Source organism: Trematomus bernacchii, unplaced genomic scaffold, assembly GCF_902827165.1.
Source record: "Trematomus bernacchii unplaced genomic scaffold, fTreBer1.1, whole genome shotgun sequence".
In the NCBI taxonomy this organism is placed as follows: domain Eukaryota; kingdom Metazoa; phylum Chordata; class Actinopteri; order Perciformes; family Nototheniidae; genus Trematomus; species Trematomus bernacchii.
In genome coordinates, this window is record NW_022987598.1 from 504,343 (window position 1) to 515,000 (window position 10,658).

General features: G+C 41.9%; 1 protein-coding gene across 1 annotated transcript in view; it reads left to right on the forward strand.

Annotated features, from left to right (window-relative positions):
• Nucleotides 1-613: 613 nt before the first annotated feature.
• Nucleotides 614-10,658, forward strand: part of btbd9 (BTB (POZ) domain containing 9) — a 16,909-nt gene continuing 6,864 nt past the window's right edge. Inside the window, exons 1-5 of the mRNA XM_034130635.1 lie at nucleotides 614-735; nucleotides 1,738-1,946; nucleotides 3,138-3,501; nucleotides 6,036-6,303; nucleotides 9,639-9,858. Of these exons, the coding sequence (XP_033986526.1) occupies nucleotides 1,762-1,946; nucleotides 3,138-3,501; nucleotides 6,036-6,303; nucleotides 9,639-9,858 (1,037 nt within the window). The 5' untranslated portion in view covers nucleotides 614-735; nucleotides 1,738-1,761. The remainder of the gene's footprint in view (nucleotides 736-1,737; nucleotides 1,947-3,137; nucleotides 3,502-6,035; nucleotides 6,304-9,638; nucleotides 9,859-10,658) is intronic.

A 10,658-nucleotide genomic window follows, 5' to 3' on the forward strand; every position in this document is an offset into this window, starting at 1 on the left:
TGTTTCAGCCAATCAGAGACAGGTTCTGTATATATCTGAGACCTATGATATATTGATGAAAAACAGTATAATAGGGGACCTTTAATGTTTAAATCTGATTTATGGTGAGTACAATTCGTCAGAATCAGATCAAAATGCACATTTGTTACAGCAAGTAAAGAGCCAAAGATAGCTTAATATTAATAAAGAAACATGCATAACAGAATATTAAAGATAAAAGTACTTAAATTACATTTTACGGAATTTTTTTATATATATCTGTTGTAATTTATTGTCTTTTATTGTGATTGTAGTAATGTGTTTTTATTACATGTACAGCACTTTGGCTCGACCAAAAATCGCTTTTAAATGTGCTTTATAAATAAAACTTGATTTGATTTGATTTACAAAATACACATCGAGTACCAGTTACAGTTTTGAGATAAACCAGTTAATAAAGATCTTATCTTCTGAAGGCTCTTACGGTTTGTAATCTTTGTAAATCACTTTGTATTGCCTTGTGTTGAAAGGCGCTATAAATAAACCCGCCTTGCCTTGCCTATCTATTCTGAGGGACCGTTATTTTGAAAACTGTCTCGCGAACCGGAAGTGCTTGATTGTTGACCCAGAAGTGGTTTCCGGTTGGTGTGATGTTGGAAGGATTGTGAATTTGGGGCTGAATTTTCTCATATTTTGGACAAACATCCTCGTTTAAATCCTCTAAACTTCAACACAGGAGTGACCGTGTGCAGCTCGGTGAGTTTGAAACTCAGAAAGAAGACAGAAAAAGGAGATTAAAGCACGTTGTTATCATAAACTAGATATATATGAATCTGTTAGCTTAGCTTAGCATCTGTTCGGGTGTCAGATGACAGCGACTGTAAACAAGAAAAAGCTCAAACTATCAGCTAAATAACTCTTTATATAACCTGCCAAATGCCGTTTTTTCGCTATAAAATAAGAACATACACTGGCTTATATTCAGGTTTGTGACGTTAAGTTAGCTACACGTGTTTACACCTGCCGTTATGGTATTCTAGTTAGCATTAAGCTAGCTACTGTTAGATATAGATAGATACTTTGATCCCTTTATTGATAATTGGGAAATTCGTCTGTTACTGCAGCAATGTGTTCAGGCATACACATATTTAAAAGGTAGAATAAAGTATGAACATAAACAGCAAACATATACATATCTACAGTGGAAAATAAATCACAAAGTATATAGCACATCCATATAGACATATACTACAGTAGCAGAAACTTAAATGCATAGGATATACATTTAAGATGTGCAAAGTACATAGGATAATATAAATATAACATTTGAGCTAAGTAAATAGGATAGTATGTGCATTAAATGTGTGCAAAGTACATAGGATAGTATTTAAATAACATTTGTGCAAAGTAAATAGGATGGCATATACATTACAGTTGTACTGTTCAAAGGCTTTATTGTCATATGCACAGTCACAGTTTAGATATGGCAATGACAATAGTATCACTGGATCCTACAACGATGCAACATAAAGACATCAAACAGTAGAAAAAACAATACAAATAGTGCAAGAAGAAACAGAGTTTAAATAAAATAGTGAAAGAGATTGTTGAAAGTGCAAGTAGTGCAGGAGAAGTTACCTTTTATACAAGTAAAATAGATTTAGATGAGCTACAAATTGTCAAATGAAATGCTGTGCCTCTGGGTTTTTTCCAAAGGCCTGGTTTACTTTCAGTTTGACACGTTTCCTCCTGTTCTAGATGTGAGTCTGGCAGCTGTCCACCATGAGTAACAGCCACCCTCTGCGTCCACTGGCCTCCGTGTCGGAGATCGACCACATCCACCTGTTGTCGGAGCAGCTGGGCGCCCTGGTGCTCGGAGAGGAGTACAGCGATGTCACCTTCATCGTGGAGGGGAAGCGCTTCCCTGCACACAGGGTCATCCTGGCTGCTCGATGCCACTACTTCAGGCAAGTACAAATGTCAACAAAAAAAAACATAGTGTCTGGCACTGGTTATCTTCTGTCAATCCTACACATCCTTTTCTAAAGGTCTCCTATCATGCAAAATGCACTTCTTGATGTCTTTTATACATAAATATGTGTCCCCGGTGTGTCAGGGAACTCACGCAGAGTCAGAAAATAAAACCCTCTCTCTTTTCCTCCGTACCCAAATCTCTAAAAACGGGGGAACAACGGAGTTGATCCAGATTTGCGTCCGATATGACGTAATATCTGAAATGTGGGCTGGCTTTACACCCACGGCCCTATCAGAAAGTTGCTATCAGAAACAATGTCCGACTGTTTTGGACGTAATATGGTCTTTGTTTACATTAGCATCACTAACACTCAGAGCTAACCTGTACTGGAGAGCATGTGTGAAGAAGCAGGAAATAAGAGAGAGAAAGCATTTGAGCTCCATACTGTTTCAGAAGTAATCCTTGATGTGGTTTGGAACATGATATGGCGTTTAATCACGGCAGCATTTAGCTGAGTATCTGGGAAGAATTTTCCTGCATGAGCTATTTTTTTATATAAATCTACTGACCCAGAATCAGCACTTTAGTAACAGGGCTGAAACAGAGGAATATGAGGCTAGAATGGGGGATCTGTTTGAGCAAAACACATCATAGACATGTTTTTTATATATCTGAGACTTATAATATATGCCTAAAAATAGTATAATAGGAGACCTTTAAGTCTAGTATTGTTAGTGTTAAGTATTTACACCAAATGTAAATATACAAAAATCTGTTTAGGAAACTGCTCTAACAAACAACCTAAAGATTAACACTGTAAAACGTTTTTTAAGAAAATGAATGACCACTGATGAAAATATTAACACTTTGTTCTTCTTCAGGGCCGTTTTTAAGAAAATGTATGATAGATAGATAGATAGATAGATAGATAGAGAAATAGATGGATGGATGGATGGATGGATGGATAGATAGCGCCCGGGGGAGCAATGGGGAGTGGGGGGGGGGAAGGAGGGTGTCCGGTGCCACGGCAGGGCCCAGGAGGTGAACTGGGACCTCTCCAAATACCAGTCCACACTCCATATTTAGGTCTGTTCAGGGACTTGAACCAGCGGCCCTACGGCTCCCAGTCCAAGCCCCTACTGACGGACGATTAAAATATGTTTTCTTCTTGTGTCTGCTTCAGGGCCCTGCTGTACGGCGGGATGAAAGAGTCCCAGCCCCAGGCGGAGGTGTGTCTGGAAGAGACGCGGACCGAAGCCTTCTCCATGCTGCTCCACTACCTGTACACGGGCCGGGCCAGCCTCAGCTCGGCCCGCGAGGAGGTTCTGCTGGACTTCCTGGGCCTGGCGCACCGCTACGGCCTCCAGCCACTAGAGGACTCCACCTCCGAGTTCCTCCGCACCATCCTGCACATCAACAACGTCTGCCCGGTGTTCGATGTGGCCAGCCTTTATTCTCTGAGTGCTCTCAGTGCCGCCTGCTGCGCCTTCATGGACCGACACGCACCCGAAGTGCTGAACTCTGACAGCTTCCTCCTGCTCTCCAAGGTGAGAGGTTCATGCTTTCATTGGGGGGAAATAATCGTGAAATTTGATTTGAAATATTACAGTAATCTGGATAGTAGATCATGTTCCTCCTGCTCTCCAAGGTGAGAGGTGGCATCATTCGGATTAACCCGATAATTATTCAAGCCATTTTACTTCAATTTATTATTGTTTGAATATTTGTTAAATGCATTTAGATTTAAATGACTTAACTTTTCGTTTTTGTGAATTAGAATAGGGTTTAAAAAAATGTTCATTTAGATACTAAGTAGGTTAATTTAAGTGTATTTGCTTTCAAATATTCGCTGTGAGGGAGGACGTGCCAGACATGTCTTCAGTGTTTCCCATACATTGATTTATTTGTGACGGGCCACCACAAATAAATATCGTCCGCCACAAATGGATCTCATAAAAAATAAATAATAATAATAATATTTTTTTATTTAAATGTTGTGAATAGATAGTGAGGTGGGCTGATGATCGGAAGGTTGGGGGGGGGGGGGGGGGGGTGCGGGGGGGGGTGCGGTGCCCCCACAAATAGAATCAAATTCTGTGGGAAACACTGTGTCTTTATATGGCAGGGGGTGATTAGACAGGGAAGCAGTATAGTCTTTGGACCACAATCTTTTTGTTATATTTCATTACACGGAGAACTACTATTGTTGCTTTGAATCAAGGAAATGTATGTTGACGTATGAGGAAACGCGTCATGTATTGACACATTCTTACCTTCTTAAACCAACACTCAATAGAAGAATTAGACATTTAAAAAAAAAAGTACTCAAAGTATTTTATGTACAGTATTTAAATGTACAAACAAATACTCTTGACTAAGAAGCTGTAAGCACAACATGCTTAGTATTTTTGACTTTTGAAACGATCATTAAAAGTCCCCTATACTGTTTTTCATCAATATATTACAGGTCTCAGATATATACAGAGCCTGTCTCTGATTGGCTGAAACACCAAACAGATCATTGCAGCATCCCATAATCCCCTCTGTTTCAGCCCTGTTTCCAAAGTGCTGATTCTCTGTCTGTTACTTTAGATGAAAATAAGGAGCCCCTCCCCACGCCCCTCTGAGATATATTTGGTTACAAAGAACTCAATGGTGCTCTAGGAGGAGATTCAGGTGATAAGGTGGGGGGGGGGTACCTTGGTTGGTGATTGGCTAATGGTTACACAAGACAAAACATCGTTATGACATCATAAAGTGGCCAAAATCTGATCAGCTCATTTTCAGACAGGTTTTTATAGAAATGGATCAGGACAAAAAGAGAGAGAATCTTTGTTCCTGAAACTTCCAGAGTCTCTTTACACAGAGGGGACACATGTTGATGAAGAAGAGACATGAAGAAGAGGGGACACATGTTGATGTAGAAGAGACATGAAGAAGAGGGGACACATGTTGATGTAGAAGAGACATGAAGAAGAGGGGACACATGTTGATGTAGAAGAGACATGAAGAAGAGGGGACACATGTTGATGTAGAAGAGACATGAAGAAGAGGGGACACATGTTGATGTAGAAGAGACATGAAGAAGAGGGGACACATGTTGATGTAGAAGAGACATGAAGAAGAGGGAACACATGTTGATGTAGAAGAGACATGAAGAAGAGGGGACACATGTTGATGTAGAAGAGACATGAAGAAGAGGGGACACATGCTGATGTAGAAGAGACATGAAGAAGAGAGGACACATGTTGATGTAGAGGAGACATGAAGAAGAGGGGACACATGTTGATGTAGAAGAGACATGAAGAAGAGGGGACACATGTTGATGTAGAGGAGACATGAAGAAGAGGGGACACATGTTGATGTAGAAGAGACATGTTGATGTAGAAGAGACATGAAGAAGAGGGGACACATGTTGATGTAGAAGAGACATGAAGAAGAGGGGACACATGTTGATGTAGAAGAGACATGAAGAAGAGGGGACACATGTTGATGTAGAAGAGACATGAAGAAGAGGGGAACACATGTTGATGTAGAAGAGACATGAAGAAGAGGGGACACATGTTGATGTAGAAGAGACATGAAGAAGAGGGGACACATGTTGATGTAGAAGAGACATGAAGAAGAGGGGACACATGTTGATGTAGAAGAGACATGAAGAAGAGGGGACACATGTTGATGTAGAAGAGACATGAAGAAGAGGGGACACATGTTGATGTAGAAGAGACATGAAGAAGAGGGGACACATGTTGATGTAGAAGAGACATGAAGAAGAGGGGACACATGTTGATGTAGAAGAGACATGAAGAAGAGGGGACACATGTTGATGTAGAAGAGACATGAAGAATAGGGGACACATGTTGATGTAGAAGAGACATGAAGAAGAGGGGACACATGTTGATGTAGAAGAGACATGAAGAAGAGGGGACACATGTTGATGTAGAAGAGACATGAAAAATAGGGGACACATGTTGATGTAGAAGAGACATGAAGAAGAGGGGACACATGTTGATGTAGAAGAGACATGAACAAGTGGATTTTGTATAATAGGTGACCTTTAAGTAAACGTCTCTGTCTGCAGACGGCCCTGCTGACGGTGGTGAGCCGGGACTCGTTTGCTGCCACAGAGAAGGAGATCTTCCTGGCGTTGAGTCGTTGGTGCCGGCAGCACGAGGAAGGCGTGGACACCCAGGAAGTGATGGCGGCGGTGCGGCTGCCGCTCATGACTCTGACCGAGATGCTGAACACGGTGCGACCGTCATGTCTGCTGAGCCCCGACGACCTGCTGGACGCCATCAAGACCCGGTCAGAGAGCCGCAACATGGACCTGAACTACCGCGGCATGCTCAGTGAGTGCTCCTCATCTAATCAAGCACTTTATATAGTTTATTCATCTGTTTCTCCATAGATATTACCAGAGGTGGGAGAAGTACTCAGTCTCTTTCCCAATGTAAGTCAATGGGAAGAAGTATTTTTGGGCCCAGTGATGTCACGGACTGACACAGGAGTTGTAGTACCACCGTTTGGCCACTATTAAAACTTGCTTCAACGTCTGGCGCACTTCATGGGGGCTTATTACTTCACATGGATGTTTAATAAGAACTGGATACAGCGTCGGAGGCCTCGTTCTTTCCTATGAGAGCTGCTCATTGGAGCATGAAGACAAAATGGCCTGAGATTCTCGAGAGCAAAACGTCACAGATTACCCATCATGCCTTGCTGTCAGAGCGGAAGTACCTGTATGTAGCTTATAGAGCAGGGGTGGGCAATTATTTTTTACAAGGGGCCACTTCAGAAACTCGAGCTGTGTTGGGGGGCCGAATCAAAAATAAGTTGAACTTAATTCTGCTCAATATACCAATACTGAAAAGGTGTTTTACAGTATGTTAAAGATAAGAAATTAATCAGCTTTATACAAAAAGAAATGAGTGCTTTTGATTTTTGTTTTTCAGTTAATTTTACTTGTTCAGTGAGAAAAATCCAGTCTGTCTTGGGCTTGAACAAGTGCACGGAAATCTGGTTCAATGTCTGAGGTGGATATGCGAAGGACAGCTGAGAGGTGATCATCAGTGATAGAGGATCTGTATCTGGATTTGTTGAACTTCATCACTGAGAATGTCTGTTCACATATGTAGGTAGATCCAAAGAGGACCCTCATCTTCTGAGCACGTCTCCTGATGTGTGGAAAGTTCTCCTCTTTCAGGGAAGAGTAAAACTCAGGCAGTGAGACTGACCTAAAGTGCTCTGACAGAAGTGTGTCAGACTGCAGGTCAATGAGTTCAAGCTGAACATCACTGGGTGCATCATCCACATGGCATGTAAATGGGGAAAAGATCATGTTCATTTCATTCTCAACTGTTTTGAAGTCTTTAAATCGCCTTGAAAACTCACCATGCAGTGCTTCTAACATGGATGAGTACCTCTGGAGGTGATCAGCTGATGGTGTGGCTTCCTTCAGTGTTGGCAAGTGCGTGAGAATGTTGTCCTCCATTTGGCTTGAGAGAAGCTGCAGCTTTCTCATGAAAGCCTTCACTGCACTGTACATGTCATGCACAAAAAGGCCCTTGCCTTGCAGTTTGACATTTAGTTCACTCATTAGTGCAGTCACATCTACAGCAAAACCAAGGTCTGCCATCCAGTCTGCATCTGAAAGCTGTGTGATGTCGTTTCCTTTCTTCACACAGAAGTCTTGAATCTCTTCTCTCAGGTCCCATACTCTTTTCAGCACTTTGCCCAGGCTGAGCCACCTGACAGCTGCATGGTAGGGTATGTCACGATGTTCAGTCTCACTTTCCTCCAAAAGTGCAACAACCTGTCTGTGATTCAATGCTCTTGCCCTGATGAAGTTAACTATTTTAGTTACAACATCAACAACATGGTTAATTTTTAACACTGACTTACACAACACTTCCTGATGTATAATACAATGCAAAAATACCTATTTCTGCTCAGGGTTAATTTCTGTCACTTTATCCTGCATTCTCTTCAATAGTCCAACATTTTTCCCTGTCAGATTTGGACAACCATCCGTTGTCACGCCTGCCAGCTTGTCCCATTTCAGTCTCAACTTTTCCACACATGCATTTACCTCCGTGAACAAATCACTCCCTGTTGTTGTACCTTTCATTGACTGCATGGCTGCCAGCTCCTCCGTGATTTTGAAGTCTGTAGTTATCCCACGTAGGGAGATGAGTAGCTGGGCAGTGTCACGTACATCGCAGCTCTCATCCAAAGCCAAGGAAAAAAAGTCAAAGTTGACCGCTCTGTTCTGCAGCTGAAGCTCCAGATTTCCCGCGATGTCCTCAATTCTCCTCGTAACAGTGCGTCGGGAGAGCGGCACTTTCTCAAATGCCTCCTTTTTCTCCGGGCATATTAGTGTCCAACAAACACTCCTTAATGAACTCTTCGTCCGAAAACGGTTAACTTTTAAGACATAACTCGTCTTGACAGCTGCATCTCTGGATGTGGAATGTTTTGTGGAAATGTGTTGTTGGCTTTGCAGCTTAGCTAGCAAAGCATCCGACCCCTTTGCCCGCTCTTCCTCAGACAGGTTCTTGTATTTATCTGCGTGTTTGGTAGCATAGTGGCGACTCAAATTGTACTCCTTGAACACAGCGACCTGCGCACCACAAACTAAACACACAGCTTTACCTTTCACTTCTGTAAATAAATACTTAGCGGTCCATGTCTTGTTGAAAACGCGGCATTCAGTATCGATCTTTCTTTTTTTGCCCTTAGCGGACATTTCGAGGACTAGCCGGCCAGCATCACTCGTAGCTGTTCACGGCATGCGCGTTTACGTAAATAAATAAAAAAAACAGCAGCGCCCTTTTCAAAATAAAAGCAACACAGTTAGAAAAGTATTTACGCCATGCAAGCAATACAGCTGTGTTGCTTTTATGTTGAAAAGGTTGCTGTTTTTTTTCATTATGTTATAATTTATGATCAACCTCACACGGGCCGGCCAAGGCCGGCCAACGGGCCGGATGTGGCCCGCGGGCCGTAAAATGCCCACCCCTTAAGCCCCGCCCCCCAAGCTCCCTCTCTCGGCTCAGTAGAATGAATGGAGAGAAAATAAATCTGGATTCAGCTTTCAGGACCTAATGATTATAATAAGGGTTATAAAATAGTTCATACTGGGTAGTTTATTTAGCTTATACAAAATGATCCGCTGATTTACAGACGTCTCTTTCCCAATGTTAGTCAATGGGAAGAAGTATTTTTGGCACGGGAGTTGTAGTACCGCCGTTTGGCCACTATGAAAACTTGCTTCAATGTCCGCCGCACTTCCTGAGGGCTTATTACTTCCGCCATTAATAATGTATTCTTCTTCATACAGACAGACAACACAGACTATAACACCCCGTGTTGTTAAATACCAACTATGTGCAATATATTTATATATATGCCGTTAATTCCTGTGCAATATATACCTGGCTGCTACATCTTCAGAACTGTTACAGATGTGTATTTTGTAAATTGTTTAATTTTCTTACATTTGTGTATCTTTAATATTTGTTTTATGCATGCTTCTTAGTTAACATTAAGCTGTCTTTGGCTCTGTGGGACTAATAAAGATATTTAGATTCTGTAGTACCGCCGTTTGGCCACTATGAAAACTGGCTTCAACGTCCGGCTTATTACCTCATCCATTAATAATTTCTTCTTCTTCAATGGTTTTCAGTCCCCGAGGAGAACATAGCCACCATGAAGTACGGCGCTCAGGTGGTGAAAGGCGAGCTGAAGTCCGCTCTGCTGGACGGAGACACCCAGAACTACGACCTGGACCACGGCTTCTCCAGACATCCCATCGAGGACGACTGCCGTGCCGGGATCCAGGTCAAACTGGGCCAGTCGTCCATCGTCAACCACATGCGCCTGCTGCTGTGGGACAGAGACAGCCGGTGAGACACGCTCGTTGCTTATTTAATTAGCTCTTTTTACTGCACTGTTAGTGTTGGGAAAATAGTGAATGTACTCTTCCAATATGAGAGTACACATGATAACAAAGGTATCCCAACTGTAGCTGTGTACATGACAGGATGTATGATTACCTAGAAGAGCATCAGGACTGTTTTAGGCATATGATAGCTATGTGATTAACATGATGATTCAGCCTCTATGGAGATAGACATATGACAAGCATGATCATTGCCATTTATACACTGTAGCTTTGTGCATATGACAATAAAACCTTTGAATCTTGAATCTAAAAGGAAGTGGAAGACAAACAGGAAATGTATTTTTAGACACATTTTTATTATATTTGTTCAGGCTTCTTCTAATAAGCATGCACTCACTAGTTTGATTTTTTGATTTGATTTATTTCGAACGTGTAAAACAATAATACAAAAAATAATAATGAAATGAAACAAGAGAATTATGCTACTGTATAAACTTAAAGGTGGGGTAGGTAATTCACTTCAGAAACACTTGTTATATTCCATGGAATGCTCTTAACATCCCGATAGCAATGAATACATTAAATGCTTTGACAATAAATACATACAACATGTCATCTGTGGAAGCCGTAGTACTGTAAAAAGCACGACCAATCATCTGAGCCGGCCCGGCTAAAATAACTGGATGGCCTACCTGCCTGTCAGCCTTCCATCTCGTGCACAAACTTATCTCGTGCCCTCATTGGTCATGTGCGCGTTCGTGTGTGTTGGAGGAGGGGCTCTGTAAGGAAGTCTGAAGGAAG